At 43.3% G+C, this 19853-nt stretch overlaps 1 protein-coding gene across 1 annotated transcript in view; it reads left to right on the forward strand.

Moving 5' to 3' along the window:
• Positions 1 to 19853, forward strand: part of heca (headcase) — a 530564-nt gene that overhangs the window by 492681 nt on the left and 18030 nt on the right. Inside the window, exon 3 of the mRNA XM_067153093.2 lies at positions 4601 to 4789. Coding sequence (XP_067009194.1) covers positions 4601 to 4789 — 189 coding nt within the window. The remainder of the gene's footprint in view (positions 1 to 4600; positions 4790 to 19853) is intronic.

Consider the following 19853-nt stretch of genomic DNA (forward strand, 5'->3'; position numbering starts at 1 on the left):
CCCGGCCAGATCACGGATTATTACCTGGACTTGAGGGCTGGTTCGAGGTCCACTCAGCCTACGTGATTAGAATTGAGGAGCTGTCTGACGGTGAGATAGCGGGCCCGGTCTAGAAAGCCAAGAATAACGGCCGAGAGGATTCGTCGTGCTGACCACACGACACCTCTTAATCTGCAGGCCTTCAGGCTGAGCAGCGGTCGCTTGGTAGGCCAACGCTCTTCAAGAGTTGTAGTGCCATGGGGTTTGTTTGTTTCATGTTGTTTTATCCTTTCGATATGTCCCTGTACTTCATTTTGTGGTACGAAATTTGGATCTGAGTTTCAGTTTGCCTTAAAAAAGATTTAAGAACTATTGTTTCATTCATGTTCACCTCTGTGGTGTAGTGGTTAGCGTGATTAGCTGCCACCCCCGGAGGTCCGGGTTTGATTCCCGGCTCTGCCACGAAATTTGAAAAGTGCTACGAGGGCTGGAACTGGGTCCACTCAGCCTCGGGAAGTCAACTTAGTAGAGGAGGCTCGATTCCTACCTCAGCCATCCTCGAAGTGGTTCCCCGTGTTTTTCCACTTCTCCTCCAGGCAAATGCCGGGGTGATACCTAACTTAAGGCCACGGTCGCTTCCTTTCCTGTTCCTTGCCTATACCTTCCAATCTTCCCATGCCGCACAAGGCCCCCGTTCAGCATAGCAGCTGGGGTACTGGTCCTCCTTCCCAATTGTATCCCCGACTCAAAGTTTCATGCTCCAGGACACTGTCCTTGAGGCGGTAGAGGTGGGATCTCTCTCTGAGTCCGAGGAAAAACCAACCCTGGAGGATTAACAGATTAAGAAGAAGAAGAAGAAGAAGAAGAAGAAGAAGAAGAAGAAGAAGAAGCTTCATTCATTGATTAATCGGTACGGCCACCTGTGGGCTATGTTTACACAATCTTCCTGTCCTTCTATCATGCAGACTAATGCCCTTCTCTTTGCACTTTCAACAAGAATCCGTAAGTCTTTCGCTTCTCCTTCCTCGCTCTTCCGCCGTGATGTTCCATGGCTTGGCCAGTGTTTTTTTTTTTTTTTTGGGTGCTTCCCGTATTCCCGCAACGATTTCCCTAAATGCTGTTCTGTCCTGTATCTCTTGCTCCTTGACACTAGGTCCTTATGCACTTGTGTAAGCCACCCAGGCTGTATTTTCCACTTTTCTTGCAGGAGCATACTATTGGCCAACCGTTCTTGATTCATCTGTTTTATGTGTCCATCGTTTATTGAATTTGAAGTCCGGCTCCATGGCTAAATGGTTAGCGTGCTGGCCTTTGGCCATAGGGGTCCTGGGTTCGATTCCCGGCAGGGTCGGGAATTTTAACCATCATTGGTTGATTTCTCTGGCACGGGGGCTGGGTGTATGTGTCGTCTTCACCATCATTTCATGCTCATCACGACGCGCAGGTCGCCTACGGGAGTCAAAACAAAAGACCTGCATCTGGCGAGCCGAACTTGTCCTCGGACACTCCCGGCACTAAAAACCATACGCAGTTTCATTTAATTGAATTTGAAGAAACCATTAACTTCGTAATCAGGATCGATCCTGCCAAGTTGGGGTCAGAAGGCCAGGTACTGAGGTGTGTGTCAGTGTGGCATAATACACTGACTGACAGAGCAAATGCAACACCAAGAAGGAGTAGTCAGAACTTTATGCCAATTGCAGGGTAGACTGACGTCTCTGAGGTATGCTCATGATGTGAAATGCGCCGCTGTGCTGCGCACGTAGCGAACGATAAATGGGACACGGCGTTGGCGAATGGCCCACTTCGTACCGTGATTTCTCAGCCGACAGTCATTATTGAACGTGTTGTCGTGTGCCACAGGACACGTGTATAGCTAAGAATGCCAGGCCGCCGTCAACGGAGGCATTTCCAGCAGACAGACGACTTTACGAGGGGTCTGGTGATCGGGCTGAGAAGGGCAGGTTGGTCGCTTCGTCAAATCGCAGCCGATACCCATAGGGATGTGTCCACGGTGCAGCGCCTGTGGCGAAGATGGTTGGCGCAGGGACATGTGGCACGTGCGAGGGGTCCAGGCGCAGCCCGAGTGACGTCAGCACGCGAGGATCGGCGCATCCGCCGCCAAGCGGTGGCAGCCCCGCACGCCACGTCAACCGCCATTCTTCAGCATGTGCAAGACACCCTGGCTGTTCCAATATCGACCAGAACAATTTCCCGTCGATTGGTTGAAGGAGGCCTGCACTCCCGGCGTCCGCTCAGAAGACTACCATTGACTCCACAGCATAGACGTGCACGCCTGGCATGGTGCCGGGCTAGAGCGACTTGGATGAGGGAATGGCGGAACATCGTGTTCTCCGATGAGTCACGCTTCTGTTCTGTCAGTGATAGTCACCGCAGACGAGTGTGGCGTCGGCGTGGAGAAAGGTCAAATCCGGCAGTAACTGTGGAGCGGGCTACCGCTAGACAACGCGGCATCATGGTTTGGGGCGCTATTGCGTATGATTCCACGTCACCTCTAGTGCGTATTCAAGGCACGTTAAATGCCCACCGCTTCGTGCAGCATGTGCTGCGGCCGGTGGCACTCCCGTACCTTCAGGGGCTGCCCATTGCTCTGTTTCAGCAGGATAATGCCCGCCCACACACTGCTCGCATCTCCCAACAGGCTCTACGAGGTGTACAGATGCTTCCGTGGCCAGCGTACTCTCCGGATCTCTCACCAATCGAACACGTGTGGGATCTCATTGGACGCCGTTTGCAAACTCTGCCCCAGCCTCGTACGGACGACCAACTGTGGCAAATGGTTGACAGAGAATGGAGAACCATCCCTCAGGACACCATCCGCACTCTTATTGACTCTCTACCTCGACGTATTTCTGCGTGCATCGCCGCTCGCGGTGGTCCTACATCCTACTGAGTCGATGCCGTGCGCATTGTGTAACCTGCATATCGGTTTGAAATAAACATCAATTATTCATCCGTGCCGTCTCTGTTTTTTCCCCAACTTTCATCCCTTTCGAACCACTCCTCCTTGGTGTTGCATTGTCACTGTCAGTGTAAATTGATATTGCATGAATAAGAAATGTAGAAGTTGCTATATTCACTCATACCCCTAGGGGGCAGGTAATCTAAAAAGAAGTCAGTGGTATGACCAGAGGTGGTGAGATTTTCTCTATTCTTCGCATGATAATCTTGAGTAATGTGGAAATAATAATAATAATAATAATAATAATAATAATAATAATAATATACAGGGTTTAGGGGATAGCAGCTGTGAACTTGCATTCGGGAGATAGTGGGTTCGAACTCCACTGTCGCAGCCCTGCAGATAGTTTTACGTGGTTTCCTATTTTCACACCAGGAAAATGCTGGGGATGTACCTTAATTAAGGCCACGGCTGCATCCTTCCCACTCCTACTCCAGCGTCGTCATAAGGCCTATCTGTGTCGGTGCGACGTGAAGCCGATTGTAAATAAGTAAATAAATAAATAAATAGTCCGGCTCCATGGCTAAATGATTAGCATGCTGGCATTTGGTCATAGGGGTCCGGGGTTCGATTTCCGGCAGGGTCGGAAATTTTAACCATCATAGGTTAAGTTCTCTGGCACGGGGGCTGGGTGTATGTGTCGTCTTCATCATCATTTCATCCCCATCACGACGCGCAGGTCGCCTACGGGAGTCAAATAGAAAGACCTGCACCTGGCGAGCCGAACATGTCCTCGGACACTCTCGGCACTAAAAGCCATCCACCATTTCATTTTTTCAGTAAATAAATAAATAAATAAATAAATAAATAAATAAAACTATACAGGGTGGTCGGTATTACGTCAAAGGTGTATATGAGCGTTATATGGTTGGTCATACTGATATATAATCTGAAAAAAAAATCCGATATCTTGTGCCGTTGTTATTTTATCAGCAGCTGAAGTTAGCCAATTACATCGTTTCGCGGGTGAATTCAAATGGACTTTACGAGGCGGTGTTGCTAAATCTGCACTTAGCTTAGACCGGTGGGAAAGTCATGCCGAGAAATCAGCATCAAACTCACCGTGGTTTTCAGCCAGTTATCGTAGCATATTTGTTATGAGTCGATTCTATCAGCATGGAGCTCCGTGTTCAAATTCTTCCCCTGGAGAAGTTTATTTCTTCTGTTGGCGTTCTCAAGCCGGTCATAAGCCAGATTTAGCAACACCGCCTCGCAAAGCCCATTTGAAGTCGCCCGCGAGGCGATGTGATTGGCTAATTTCAGTAGCTGATAAATGACAACGGCGCAAGATATCAATTTTCTTTCAAATTATATACCAGTATGACCAATACTCTAACGCTTCCTGTCCCTGAGCCAGACGAATTAGCCAATTAAGTTTAAAATCAACGACCCGGGTGGAAATCGAACCTGGGATCCCTGTAGCCGCAGACCGGGATGGGGAACTGTATCGGCACATCTCGAAACTTTAGAAGACTGGAGTTATCGTTCCGAATATCTGACTTTCGAACTTGTTCATTGTTTAGAAACAGTGTCTTAATGGAAGATGTTATAAAAACATTATTTAATAAATGTAAGTGTAAAAGCTCTTTTATCAAATGTAATTTAGATCTAATGTTACCTACGTTCTCTTTGTTGTAGATGGAGGACGAAGGTAACCACGGGAACGATGATACCCGCTGCTTCATCTTGTCCACGTTGGCAGGCCTGCATGCGTCCAAAGTGAGCTGCATCCTGTGTCAATCCTCCATGATGGTGTTCGACCGATACCCCCTGGTGGACGGCACCTTCTTCTTGAGTCCCCGACAACATAGCAAGAGCTGCTTAGAGGTGAGTACCTCACTACATGTTCCTGCCTGGAGTCCTTCGGGAATTTGAGATTAATGTCGGTTCTCATATCCATGCAGTTTCCGCCCACTAGAATTAAGTGATCAGTCCAAATTACTTATTCCCTATAGGATTAAGGAGTCACTTTTCACCCGAACTATTTGCATCTATCAAAAAGTAAAACTCGGTTTGCGCCCATTAGGATGAAATAATAGGCAATGCAAAGTACTTTCCGTGGTTTCCCATTTTCACACCAGGCAAATGCTGGGGCTGTACCTTAATTAAGGCCACGGCCGCTTCTTTCCAACTCCTAAGCCTTTCCTATCCCATCGTCGCCATAAGACCTATCTGTGTCGGTGCGACGTAAAGCCCCTAGCAAAAAAAAAATGCAAAGTACCTATATGTGCCCTTCAGTATTATGTGAGAAGTTTTGTTCGAAGCCCACTGTCGGCAGCAGAGAAGATTTTTTTTCGTGGCTTCCCGCTTTCACACCAGACAAATGCTGGGACTGTCCGATTCTATCCCACCGTCACCATAAGGCGTAAAACATAATAATAAGTATAATAAAGGAGAGGGTTAATTTAAGACCTTTTTACCCTTAATTGGTGAAGTGATATAGATTTTTATTTTTTATTTTTACATTTAGTGGCCGATTGCCTTTCCCTCCCCATTAGAAGTAAGTGACCGGTTTACGCCCAATCATTGCTCACTCTTGAGACCGCGAGCAAATACCTGTCCTATTTCAGAGTTAATAATAATTTCGTGTGGCTATTTCTAGCCGGGTGCAGCCCTTGTAAGGCAGACCCTCCGATGAGGGTGGGCGGCATCTGCCGTGTGTAGGTAACTGCGTGTTATTGTGGTGGAGGATAGTGTTATGTGTGGTGTGTGAGTTGCAGTTATGTTGGGGACAATATAAACACCTAGCCCCCGAGCCATTGGAACTAACCAAGGAAGGTTAAAATCCCCGACCCGGCCGGGAATCGAACCCGGCACCCTCTGAACCGAAGGCCAGTACGCTAACCATTCAGCCAACGAGTCGGACATTTCACATGTTAGGAAACACAGTAAAACCGCTATTAACCGAAATGAAGGGGGCTGACCCGATTTTGGATATACAGAATTTCAGATGAGTGTATACCAATTTTTACAGTTAGAAACTGACTCGTGAATTGGTGGTCGTGATATTGCTACTCCCTTTTCTCGTTATTGTGTGAACTGTAAAAACATCCCTTCTTTCACTTCACTTTTTCATTCTGAGGTGATTTGATAGCGTTTCTATTCGATATCTTGGAAGAATGTTCTTGTAATAATCTTCCATTTTAACCCAGCATGAAACCGTAGAAATCCCTACATCTAAATCTGTCGCTAAAGTTTGCAAAATTTCTCCGTTTTTCACTCTCCTGTCTCAAGTTTGTTCAATTGTTATTACAACCTGTTTTCGCTTTATCAACATATTGTACTCGCTCCACAACTGATCAAGCGACAGCGAGATTACTGGTGTCTGGAAGTGTAGGTTAAACCGCGCTGTCGTGTGGGAGGCAAGGGGTGGGTTTAGCCGCCTCGCGTAAATAAAACGAAATGGTTTTGACCTGACACGTATTCTCTCTGACCTGCTCAGTGACAACTACTGTAGTATTTTTCTTCAGAACTACTTCCACTTTCCTCTTACATTCTACCCATAAATTGTTCAAATTGAAAGTAAGTTATTAACAGGGCCCGGATGTTTATGCAGTAATAGGTTAGAATGCTAACTTACTGAAGCGAGTAACAAGTAGAGTCTACCCGCACGACGGTAGTGCTATGAGGTTTGCATAAACATCAGTGCTTCGGCCCATTAGAACCCCTAGAATTTATGTTACTCCCACTACATTACGTTAGAGCGGGCTAGTCGACATTTCCTACTAAGTAATTTTGTTACTAAATAACTTTTTCTACTTATTACTCGCTTCAGTAAGTTTGCATTCTAACCTATTACTGCATAAACATCCGAGCCCTAGTTATTAATATATTATTATTATTATTATTATTATTATTATTATTATTATTATTATTATTATTATTATTATTATTATTATTATTATTATTGATGGCGAATTATGACTTTGTCATGTTGTTCATTTTCATTTGAGTGTAACAAATTAATTTGGTGCATTCATTCACGAACCTCTCAGGTTGCATTTCCTTCAGAGTGAAAGTATCTTCCTCTCGTGTATGCTAATTGCTTGGTTTGCGAGGTCTAAATCGGCATTAAAATCATAGAAATGTAAAGGATGCGATGTTGGTAAACAAGTGCCCTCAAGGCCGTAACTATAGGCTGCGTGCGAATGAAGCTGTTCGGTACTCGTGGTGCCCCTAGCGGCAAGGAAAGGCGAACCTAGACGGGGAAGTAAGGAACGCACGTAGTAGACAATCATTAGCCTGGGCAGCATTTCGATTGGATTGTGAAATGGAATCCGGCTTATTTCGAGAATTTTACAGTAAGGAAAGGAGAGCATTTGAATGACAGTCCCGATATTTTTCACGCAGAAGAAAGCTGGGGACCAGCCTGTGTTGAGGGAGACAAATAATAATAATAAATCACCGTGTGTTATGAAGATTAAAAATCAATTTTCGTCGCATACTTCCATTTATTAATTCACTGCAACTACGATGTAAGTTTAAAAGCAGACATTCGAACACTATCTAATTTCAAAACAGTACTCTTCAAAGACATTAAGACGTTTTCTGTATACAAATATTTTTCAGGCTGACACGGCTTGTCAGAAAGGTGCGAGCTCATTGCTGCCTTGTGTTTATTTGTAAATAGTGAGGGAGACGCTTCCAAAACTAGGTGCTTGCAACAGTGGTAAAAACCAATGCGTGCTCGAGAACAGAGTTATGCGAAAGGTGAAGAGGTACAGAAGTGATAGAAACCTTTAGTGACATTTTCGCCCATTTTCAATCAATTGTCCGTAATTGTCTGATTGTTAACTGGCACTGCATTGGAAGGTTATTCGGGATGCCTGCATCATTATTTTCTAATGAGCAAAACATGATATTAAAATTGTTTATCTTACTAGCCCGCAAGTGCGTCAAGTGCTGTGTTGTCAATGTCATGCCTTAATTTTCGTCTTTTGTAACACTTAGCAATTATTTTTTTCTAGTAATTCCCATTTATTGTTTGAATTTGCTGTCAGAAGTAATCTAAGTAGACCTACATACACAGGGCTGTCAGGATCTCTTCAAAGCATACATTTTACAAAATGACGGATGTAAATACTGGAATTGATCGTAGGTGTCCTCGGTTTCTCATCCTGCTTGATTCGTTCCAAAGATTTAGTCCACGCTTTGTCCACATTTTGTTTGTCGTTCGGAAATTTGAAAAAGACTTGGTTCCAGGAGAAGAGTTTCTGTATGTCAAAATACACCCAACTAGCGGAACAATTGTTGTTACTTTTAGAAATAGTGGAATCACAATCAGTTTTGGACGTCATATTACTGAGCAACGGTCGCTTGGTAGACCATGGCCCTTCGGGGCTATTGAGCCATGGGGTTTGGGGGTTTGGAACGTATTTCCTCTCTCCTGTAAAATTAAACTCTTGGCTTCGCTACCTTTGGAAATAAACTTCTCACTTGTGATATGGATTTGATTTCAGTTAGTCCACTTTCACATTCAGATAACATTGCCACAGAGAATGTTAATAGACTCTTCCGTGTGATCATTGTCGGTAGAAGCACCAGAGGTAATCGGTCAGTGTCGAAAAGATATAAATTGTGATAGAAGATTTTGATACCATATTATCTCAGTCGGTATTTCATACTTGCGTGAAACTGATTCAGCGTTATTTTCAATGTTGTCGAAATAGTAATAAAAATATTCCTCGAACAAAATAATGCTTAAATGTGATGTACGAAGACGAACACACCCAAGTAACTGGAATTCCTTAAGTTTATTTCTTTCTTCTAAAATTTAGTCCCTTTTCTTATTTACCAGTATTTAAAAAAAATACATTCTATGTGTAAAATAAACTTAATTTTGGTGTGTGTTATGAATCTCATCAGCTTATGCAGTTGTAATAAACAGAGGATTTTAGTTTATTCAATCGAGCATTCATGAAACAAATGTTATGTTATTCTAATTACATTCGGGAAGAACATAGGAATAGAGTAACTATTTCTATAGCTGTATCTTCTCTCCCAACCTGAAGTATTGCACTGATAATCACCACTTCTAAGGGGAGTGACCCTCGAGCTGTGGAGAATATTGACAATTTTTGACTTCGGCAAAGTTAACAGTACTTATTCTGCAGAGATTACTCTGGTTTCAGGAGTAGTATGATTTCTGAACACGACTCACCTTAGTAAACTTCAAAGGGTTGCAATATTGATTAACTTGCTCAGGCAGCACATTTAAAAAAAGAAATATTTAAGTAATATTTTACAAATTTACTGTGTCCTTTTATTACAGTATTTACAACACACTAACATTCCATTCATTGTTTACATTTTTCTCTTCTTTTCCGAAGCAGTCCCATACATTTTATCTCGTTTCCGTACATTCTTGTTCAAGTCCACAACAGCATAGGATCGAATTTTGAAGAAGTGTCTTAACATTTTTTTTCTTTTAAGTTACAGCACGTTGGAGAACATGCACTGGTACATTTATCATTCGAAACTTTCTCCGTTACAAGATTTGCACCATTTTGCAATGTAATATTTATAGCCCCTCTAGAAGACTTCACAGTTACAAATTAATTTCATAACTTCACAATTTGGTCTCTTTCGACCAACCAACAAATGAAAAAAAATACTAATGTTTCAGAGCTTGAGTCAGAAAGCTCATAGTTTAAAACCTGTCTGCATATAGGCCTACCACAGATCTTGGTTTTCAATAATGCATTTGTTGTACTACCACCAACGTTAAACAAATTATTTCTGTCAATTGAAGTTAGTTTTGACAAATATTGTAACTGTGGTGTTTGGATGTCGAACTCCTATTGCCGGACTTCGGGGACAGAACTGAATACGGAATGATCAATGTGAATGAATTAAGGGGTGTAGTAATGTCAGTGGGAGCTGGATACAGGTTTAGGTCGTCAGTTGAAGTAGAAGGTGTATCAGAGGCAGTGGAGGTATAATGCACCAGGAGGGAATCTAAACAACCTGTATCCCGCAGTAGAAACATTACTACAATTACGAGCAGAACAACTCACCATTGTAATAAATATCCACACAAATATAGCACTATTTTGTCCCTGCACGCGGTGATTAAAGCAATACGTTCAATGTGACGAAGCAAGCGCACGTAGGAGAAACATGGCCCATTGAGCATGTATGAAACAAAATGGCGGGTTAAGCATACCCATCTTATAGAGCCTTACTCAGAACAGTTACGTCAGCGCCAAGGAGAAGAAACTTGCATTGGAAACTGGTTTTCAAAACATAGACTTCTAACACGATATCTGACAATATTAAAATTATAGATGTGGAAATATGGGTAATAGCGGAATTGGTGACAACAATTACGAAATAAAAAGCGGTACAGCTGATGTTTTTGTTTGTGAAGCCAAGCTATGCTATCTCCATAGCCTTCGCAAGCACTTTTAGATTTTTTTTTCAATTTGCTTTACGCCTCACCGATACAGATAGGTCTTACGGTGACGATGGGACAGGAAAGGGCTAGGAGTGGAAGGGAAGCGGCGTTGGTGGGATGAGTGTCTCGATGCTCACGGCGATTTTACCTGATTGGCAACCCGATTCAAGACTGTGCGGCCGTCGAAAGGAAACTTTTTGATCGCCCCTTATGTTTCGGTGTGGATGTTGTAAGTGTGTAAATCATTTTTATTGGAAAATTAGTCACGTTACAATGGTCGGTTCACCCGCATCGAAATTGAGGAAACGTACTCAAATCGATAGAGCGGATCACGAAACCCAGAAGAAGTTCTCTATGAGTGGGGCTGAATGGACCAGAAAGTGGTAGGGTCGCCGAAAAGCCGAGCGCGCTGAGGTCGTGCTCCCATGTACAACGATTATGTTCAAATGGCGTGATCAACAAAGATCTCGCGTGGAATCCAGAAAATTGCCACTAACTAATGCCGAGAGGTAGAGGGGAGGTCAGAAAGCGGCGCGCGAAGAAGCGAGCGTGGCCGACTTACAACAGACTATTTGTTTTTGACGTTATCACTCCAAAAATCCACGGCCGTGTCAGCGAAATAGCCTATCAATTGGTTTTCCTGTGGTTTCAGCTTTGAAATGTTCTAAACGGTCGAAAATTAATTTTGATCTTCTCCTTGATCTAGCTTTTAACATTCATCTCCATGGGGCCTCGCGTTCAATTTCTGGCTCTGCTGCGAGTTGAGGAACTGTAAAATGTCGGGCGTGAGGACTATTGAGGGGCCGTCTGGTCGAGGTGACCACATGATAACCACATTGTAGGATAAGAGCCCACGAAGCCTGTAGTATTGTTTCACTGGCGCTCGGTCGGCCGCAGAAGATTGTGCCATCTCTCTTATCACAGAGTGCAGGTGTTGATTACCCCACCCTCACTAATTAATGGATAAAGTTAACTAACATCCAACGGGGAATACACGCCTCCATATAAAAACAGATATTTCAATTTGGTGTGACATGCCCTGCGGTCGCTAACACGATTTACCCCCTGTCAAATAACACAGCTGCGAAAGGAGATGGATCATAACGTTCAAATTCTATATAAACTTGATAGTACAGGGAAAGTCAGTGCGTTGGCCTTCTGACCCCAACTTGGCAGGTTCGATCCTGGCTCAGTCTGGTGGTATTTGAAGGTGCTCAAATACGTCGCCCTGTGACTGTAGATTTACTGGGACGTAAAAGAACTCCTGTGGAATAAAATTCCGGCATCTCGGCGTCTACGAAAACCGTCAAACAGTAGTTAGTGGGACGAAAAAACCAATATATTTCAATTTGTAATTGAGCTGATGTTCCGAGTGAGTGTCTGATCCCTTGGCTATCCCACGTGTCTCCGTAGCATGCGTGCTGAAAGAACGAGGAAAGGACATCTCGCTCCTGTTGTTGACAAATAAATATATCCATTCAGGTACGATGAAAATGCACAATTTTTAAAGATCTGAGGGCTCTGTAGAGATCTTGATTCACGCAATTAGATTTGCCATTAGGAAAGAGAGGGAGACATTTAAAAATAAGACTTCCACTTCTCACGTAGTCCTGGGACAGTGTTACTAGATCCTCCGCAAAAATAAGAAAATCTTCCAGTTAAAAAATCCATAAAATACTAAATTAGATGGAAATCTTTCCGATATTTTCCTCCCTCACTTCATTGTTACAAGCCACTAGGCAGAATCATTCATAGTTTTAATGCACTTATAACTAGATGCTCAGTTCGTGGCACACACGAGACGTGCACAAAGCTGGTGGCCTCGATGTCGCAGTCCTTTCAAAACAAACAACTGCGTGGGCGGGGGGCGAGGACGGAGTCCCCCACTTGCTTCCTTTATAGGTTGCCATGGTTTGAATCTCATTCGCTGAATGTGAAATTTTTCAGATAGAATCTCATGTCCCTATGGGTCAATTTTAACGTATACTGGAAATCAGTTCAAATTAGTCCCTAAAACAAATATTAATAAGCCTAAGTAAGATCAGTCTTTGCTGCCAGTTGCTTATGACAATGCCAAGACAAACATCTAACGGGATGAGTTGCTCAGTCCAGTGGTATTTGAAAGTGATCATATACATCAGCCTCATGTTGGTAGATTTATCGGCACGTAAAAGAACTCCTGAGGGACAAAATTCGGACACCGCGGCGTCTCTGGAAACAGTTAAGGTAATTCGTGGGACGTAAAACCATTAACTTCATTATTACAAACAATATCTCATTGCACGCAGTATTAATAGAGATTCACTTACCTGTGTGTGGAACCTCGAAGTCTCAAATCACCTTGTGAGCTAGATTTTATTTCAGTCCGCCTCTGTGGTGTAGTGGTTACTGTGATTAGCTGCCACCCCCGGAGGCCCGGGTTCGATTCCCGGCTCTGCCACGAAATTTGAAAAGTAGTACGAGGGCTGGAACAGAGTCCACTCAGCCTCGGGAGGTCAACTGAATAGTGGTGGGTTCCATTCCCACCTCAGCCATCCTGGAAGTGGTTTTCCGTGGTTTCCCACTTTTCCCCCAGGCAATCAATCAATCAATACTGATCTGCACTTATGGCAGTCGCCCAGGTGACAGATTCCCTATCTGTTGTTTTACCAGCCTTTTCCTAAATGATTTCAAAGAAATTGGAAATTTATTGAACATCTCCCTTGGTAAGTTATTCCAATCCCTAACTCTCCTTCCTATAAATGAATATTTGCCGCAGTTTGTCCTCTTGAATTCCAACTTTATCTTCATATTGTGATCTTTCCTACTTTTATAAACGCCACTCAAACTTATTCGTCTACTAATGTCATTCCACGCCATCTCTCCGCTGACAGCTCGGAACATACCACTTGGTCGAGCAGCTCGTCTTCTTTGTCCCAATTCTTCCCAGCCCAAACTTAGCAACAACGCTACTCTTTTGTTGGAAATCACCCAGAACAAATCTAGCTGCTTTTCTTTGGATTTTTTCTTCTTGAATCAGGTAATCCTGGTGAGGGTCCCATACGCTGGAACCATACTCTAGTTGGGGTCTTACCAGAGACTTATATGCCCTCTCCCCCGGGATGGTACCTAACTTAAGGACACGGCCGCTTCCTTCTCTCTTCCTTGTCTATCCCTTCCGATCTTCCCATCCCCCCTCCCCTCGCAAGGCCCCTGTTTAGCATAGCAGGTGAGACCGCCTGGAGGAGGTACTGGTCATCCTCCCCAGTTGTATCCCCGACCCAGAGTCTGAAGCTCCAGGACACTGCCCTTGAGGTGGTAGAGTTGGGATCCCTCGCTGAGTCCGAGGGAAAAATCTACCCTGGAAGGTAAACAGATTAAGAAATAAAGTTATCGTAATTTTGAGGTATAGAAGAATACCGTTTTTGAACATGTATAGCGCCTAATCGAATCATATTTATTCACGGGCTTATACTGAATACAGTATTTTTTTACAGTATTTAAAAATATACTAACAAACTCGTACTTTACGGCATCGCTTTAATTATGACCCTTATTAAAGTAACTTTTTAGAAGACAGAATACAGTACATACAGTAGTGAGGCAAGAAGCATCCCTCCATTAACACCTTTGGAAAAAATCGTTAGTCTCTTCTGTTTTTTAGTGTTAACCTTCTTCTCTTCCACATACTTTTCAACAACATTTATTGCTGTGAGAAACACTGCCATTTATATTCGACTGACTCTGTATGTAGGTTCAAAACACGCAGCCAAGATTCGTAAATGGAGCTTGTCATCCATGACTTCAGCGGTTGCTTTCGTACGTAAGCGGTAATGAATTAATTCACGTGCGGAAAACAACAAGGCTTCGCCAATTTTCCGTTCACTAGAAGTTTGTTTTTCGGTTCCCGTCATATTAGCTCCCAGCATCACTGTAACACTTTCTTTACTTGTTAACTGTTCCTCACAAACTACAAATGCGGCATTGCACAGTTAATGTTGTACAAAATTCGAGTTTCAGAGTATTTTTTGCTTCAAGGGAGGAAACGTTTACTTCGAGAAATCGAGAAATTCTTATAAGCGAATTTCGAGTAATAGAGAAATAAGTACACGCGAAGAATAGGACAAATGGCCGGGAGATTGAAGTTACTTCGAGATACTGAAAATTCGAGTAATGGAGGTTCGAGATATCGACGTTCGACTGTAATTTTGTACCACCTAGGTTATACAGTGTACTGAAATATTGTTAATGCCACTATTCCACTTACATGACTTGCTTATCCAACAGCCTTACAGTCCTTAAGGAATCTTTTATAGCGACATCGCTTTTAACGACGTATTGGATATAACGAGGAAGTCTAACGGTCCCGTCTAAATCCAATGTAAACACTGTAGCCTATTTAAAACGTCGCTTAGTACGACATATCTTATAAAACGTGTTTTGTTCACATTTCGGATAAATGTATCGGCTATAACGTCCAGTGTTGATGTTCGTTTGTTACGTATTTGGGGATTGCGGACAACAATGTAGGCCCTAACTGTAGATTTGACATCAGTTTCTTAAATGGTCAAGCCAAGCATCGCTGTGAAGACGACTGAAAACAAAAGGGAAGTGTTCAGTACTGAAGAAAAGTCACACATAATGTGGCGATTACAAAATGGGGATACAAACATCACTATCGCGAAAGAATTGGGTGTATCACACTCAACGATTTCTACAATTTGAAAGGATGGAGGTCCGCCTCTGTGGTGTAGTGGTTAGTGTGATTAGCTGCTAGCCTCGGAGGCCCGAGTTCGATTCTCACCTCAGCCATCCTGGAAGTGGTTTTCCGTGGTTTTCCACTTCTCCTTCAGCCAAATGCCGGGATGGTACCTAACTTAAGGCCACGGCCGCTTCCTTCCCTTTTTATTGTCTATCTCTTCCAATCTTCCCATCCCCGACAAGGCCCCTGTTCAGCATAGCAGGTAAGGACGCCTGGGCGAGGTACTGGTTATTCTCCCCGGTTGTATCCTCCGACCCAGAGTCTGAAGCTCCAGGACACTGCCCTTGAGGCGGCGGAGGTGGGATCCCTCGCTGAGTCCGGGGGAAAAACCAACCCTGGAGGGTAAACAGAGTATGAAGACGAAGAAGAAGGAACTAATAATGGATCTACTCTTCAAGCGAAAGCCAATGAAATTCCTGGCAATCGCACTCCACAAACACTGTACTATACTGTAAACGGCCGTAGCTGTGATGAAACATCGGATCCCGTGAGATCTCCGAAGTTAAGCAACATTGGGCGTGGTTAAGATTTGGATGCGTTGCCACGCGCTGTTGGTGGCGGGTATGGGAATGGAGGAACGGAAAGGAACTGGCCACCCTACCGTATGTCAACTCCGGCTCAGGCACACCTCTGCGGAAGCTCGGACCTGCCTTCGGGCAGAATACACCCTTACCTTACCGTAAATACAATACTTATATCAGTTACGATTTTAAGTTGTAACTCAATTCCTTTAATTAATAATAATAATGTTATTTGCTTTACGTCCCACTAACTACTTTTACGGTTTTCGGAGACGCCGAGGTTCCGGAATTTGGTCCAGCGGGAGTTCTTTTACGTGCCAGTAAGTCTACCGACACGAGACTGACATATTTGATCACCTTCAAATGCCAGCGGACTGAGCCAGGATCGAACCTGCCAAGTTGGGGTCAGAAGGCCAGCGCCTCAGCCATCTGAGCCACTCATCCTGGCAGTTTTTGAATTAACCGTGTTACTGTGGAACCTAAAACTTACATACATTTTTATCAAAAAATAAGAAATAAAACAGTGTGTGCGACTGTCGGCTATAACGACCTTGATTGGCGGTTCTTCGGTGTCGTTATAACCGACTTAGACTGTATATTGGACTATATGGACGTTGACAATGGTTCAACTCCTCGCTGATTACGAAAAATGTGCAAACGTACGACTTGAAAGATAACTGCTAAGGGCCGGTGTTATAATAGAGGTTTAAACTGTTGGTTGAGTTTGAACTTCGGTTTATCTGTTAGTCGCGTATTATAAAAAATCTCAAGTTTAACTAGAGATTAATTTTACTGCCACTCATCTACCGTTTAAACTGAAGTTTAAGAATGCATAACCTTACAACATGACAGAACGAATGGATCTCGAAGATATTTTTGGGGTGTTTGAAGAAATATTAAGCGGTGATGAAGAAGAAGTGGTTCAAATTATTGAACAACCACGGGCACCACAAGTTTTTGAGCAAGGGCACGTCACTTTCATATATGGAATGAAACAGGGTTTTTAAATAGGTTTAGGCTTACCAAACAGACTATCTTAACCCTACTTCAGCAAATTGGTACTAGAATGAAAAATGCAACGAAAAGGTAAGAATATAAAAATGACTTTTTGAACTGTTTGAATGTCAAAAGTGTAAATTTTAGAAAATAAAGTAACTTCCTTCTATTTCAGAAATCATGCTGTAGAACCCCTCAGTCAGCTACTAATAACATTGCGGTTTTATGCCTCCGGTAGCATGTTTATTACAATGGGAGATTTCAGAGGGAATCATAAGGCCACTGTTTCACGGACTGTATATATCTCTGTACTAATTGCACAAGCAATTCTATTTCGTTACAAGTAAAATTACGTAGGACGATGTTTATATTATTTTTATCCGCCATTTTCCCTACAAGAAGTAAACAAAACATTATCGATAGTCGTCTTTTCTTGCAAGTCACTACTACCAAGATCGTATATTTCCTTCTTCACCTCAGTTTAACTTCGGCCGGCCATTATAAGACTCAACATCGGTTTAAACACAAGTTGCAGTTTAACTCTTCAGTTTAAACCTTCTTTGTAATACCGGCCCTAAATGTTGTACCGGCAAGGAAGGTCTCCTGACCGTATGCGTAACAACACAGAATACAACCCAGCAGTTAGAAAGTGACTATATACTACTAGCTTCGGTAGTAACGGTGGTGAAATTGGAAGGTTTCTAGGAAAATGGAGTGCAGCGCCTCGAAGACTTCCCTTGTTATTCCAATGAGCATCGTTAATGCCTGAAGTGATAACAGCTTTAGCGTCTGATCCTGTGATAGATGTGTGCGAGTGTGAATCAATTTCACTCGTTTCAGCTTCGCATTCCGCCGTAGTCCTGTTCATCGGCTAATGTGGTGTAAAGCTTGTACTATCAGCAATCCACGATTCACAGATAAGTACTCCTCTCCATTGATCTCTATACTGCTGTTTTGTATGAACACGAAAGTGAGATTGGACTGCTGCAATATTATGTGAGTGACATCACTTTATTTACTTCCCATGCAAAATTCAAAATGCTGTTTATCTTTTTGATGTTGATTGCAGTTTCTTCTCAGCATTACAAATTGGAGCTAAAGAAGACTCTCTTTCTTCCTTTTAAAATCTGTGTCGTATTCCAAATTATGGATATTCGAGTTTAAACGCCAATGTAAAAAAACGGAACAGTTGGATCAATCTCGGTCTAATTAATCCAAATTATAACTGCATTGTTTCTGCGAAGAGCGTTATAAACATTTGCTTATTAGTGCTTTAGCTATTTTAATCGGAAATAAAAAGAACCTGTTTTTCAGTTTTCTGCGGACAAACATTGAATTTAGGATTCCATAAAATAAAAGTTCTCCGTCTTAAAACTCTTAATATGGCGTAGCTCTAATGTTCTTAACATGTTTCCAACATTTCAGACTTTCATCATCATTGCTAAAGATGTTGTCATTTGAATGTGGAATGGGTTTCTCAGTACTCCAAAGTCGGACGAGGTCGTGCTTAACATTGTTATGAACGCCGTAATTACTGTTTTCATCATCATTATTTACAGAAAACGTACCCCTATCCGTATCTCAAGCTTGGTTTTGGTAGTAAGAAATTTGTTTCATTTTCGAGAATGAAAAGGCCATAATTTGAGCGCTATACAAATACAGCACAGTTAGTTATACCATGCATTGTTCTGTAATAAAAGCTGTTAAAACCGAACTCATAGTTTTAAAAAATGATATTGGCTTTCGACCATACGAGCCATACTACCAGCAAAACATTATATGTTGATTTCTTGTCGAAGAAAGAACATTCACAAACTGCCATTGTGTGCTTTGCTGCAGCATGTATGCACTGCCACCAACGCCAGAATGCGGGTTACTCCTTTTCAATAGGGCGTTTGATCACATTTGGCAGTGATGTAGGGCCGACAACGATGTGGCATGCTATGATTTACGTCCATCAATCTCATTTTGCTCATTCTTCGTATACAGTAACTCTTAAAATTCCTGAAGAGTGCTTGGTGGAGTCGTCTCCCGAGAGCATCCCACGCATGTTCTGTCTTGTTTAAGTAGGGAAAACAAGCGAGCCAATCCATGTAAGCAATATCTTCAATTCAGCTGCGCTCAATGAGAGCGTGTGTTTTCGTCCATCAGTCACAACAGCTCGAAACGAACGAACATGAGGTGCAAATATCGCGTGACGGCCGTCAAACCTTGCCAGTTTACCCGTACAACTTCATAGAGAGGTGTTCCAGTGGTTATCAGAATGCCTCCCCATACCACTGATCCACCTCCATACCGGTGCTTTCCACAATGTTTTAGGGCCGAAACCGTCTTCCAGGTTCTTGCCAGATGCGAATCCGTTGTGAACATTCTGAAGACCGAATCAGGACTCATCCGTAAACAGAACGTTAGCCCATTTCTCGGCCGTCCAGGTGAAATGTTGTTGGCTCCACTCTAGACGTCTTCTTACATCAGGGGAACATATACAGCGGATTGTCGATAGTAAAGGCCTCTACCGTTTGCCTCGATTTGACTGTTGCAGTGGCAGCTGTGAGGTCAGACGCCAGCTGCTGTGCAGTCCTACGGTTGTACACGCATGCACAGAAACGGTGACGCGACATAAACAACCAACACTGTCCCACTCCAGTACTGAAAACTAGGGGAGCGAGTGAAGAGGTAGTGATGAAGGCCATTCCAGTACCGAGAAAGAGGGGAAGGGAGTGAACGGGTTGTGCTGAAGGCACAGTGTGTGTTTTGCTGTAACTCATTTCAGTCACAACAGTCTTGTAGCGGGCTCTCTACCTGCAGCAATGCGTCATTTCTGTGCATGCGTATACCGTCTCACTCTTATTCTTGTTGTTGTTGTTGTTGTTGTTGTTGTTGTTGTTTTCGAGGGCGAGTAAATGTGAGTTCCAGAATCCCAGGGCGAAACTATGCTCTTTTACTGATCTGTTTCCGAGAAGTCGGAAAAATATATTATTTTTCCCTGGCGGGGGGAAAACGATCTGGCTGAGAGGCAGTATTTGCTTCCTGTGTTGACTCAGTTAACGGTCCTCTCTTTCGGATCTCACTCTCGTTCGTCCTCGTACTACTGGTCTTCGGGACAAGTTTTGGGATCCACCCTCCACCGCCGGGAATTGTCGTTCTGGCGCCGTTGAGACACCACTGCAAGCCTCCTCTGTAGGTCAGTGCAATGACAGTGCACTAGGGGAGAAAGGTACCTCCACTTGCACTAGC

The sequence above is a fragment of the Anabrus simplex genome, chromosome 8 (assembly GCF_040414725.1).
Source record: "Anabrus simplex isolate iqAnaSimp1 chromosome 8, ASM4041472v1, whole genome shotgun sequence".
In the NCBI taxonomy this organism is placed as follows: domain Eukaryota; kingdom Metazoa; phylum Arthropoda; class Insecta; order Orthoptera; family Tettigoniidae; genus Anabrus; species Anabrus simplex.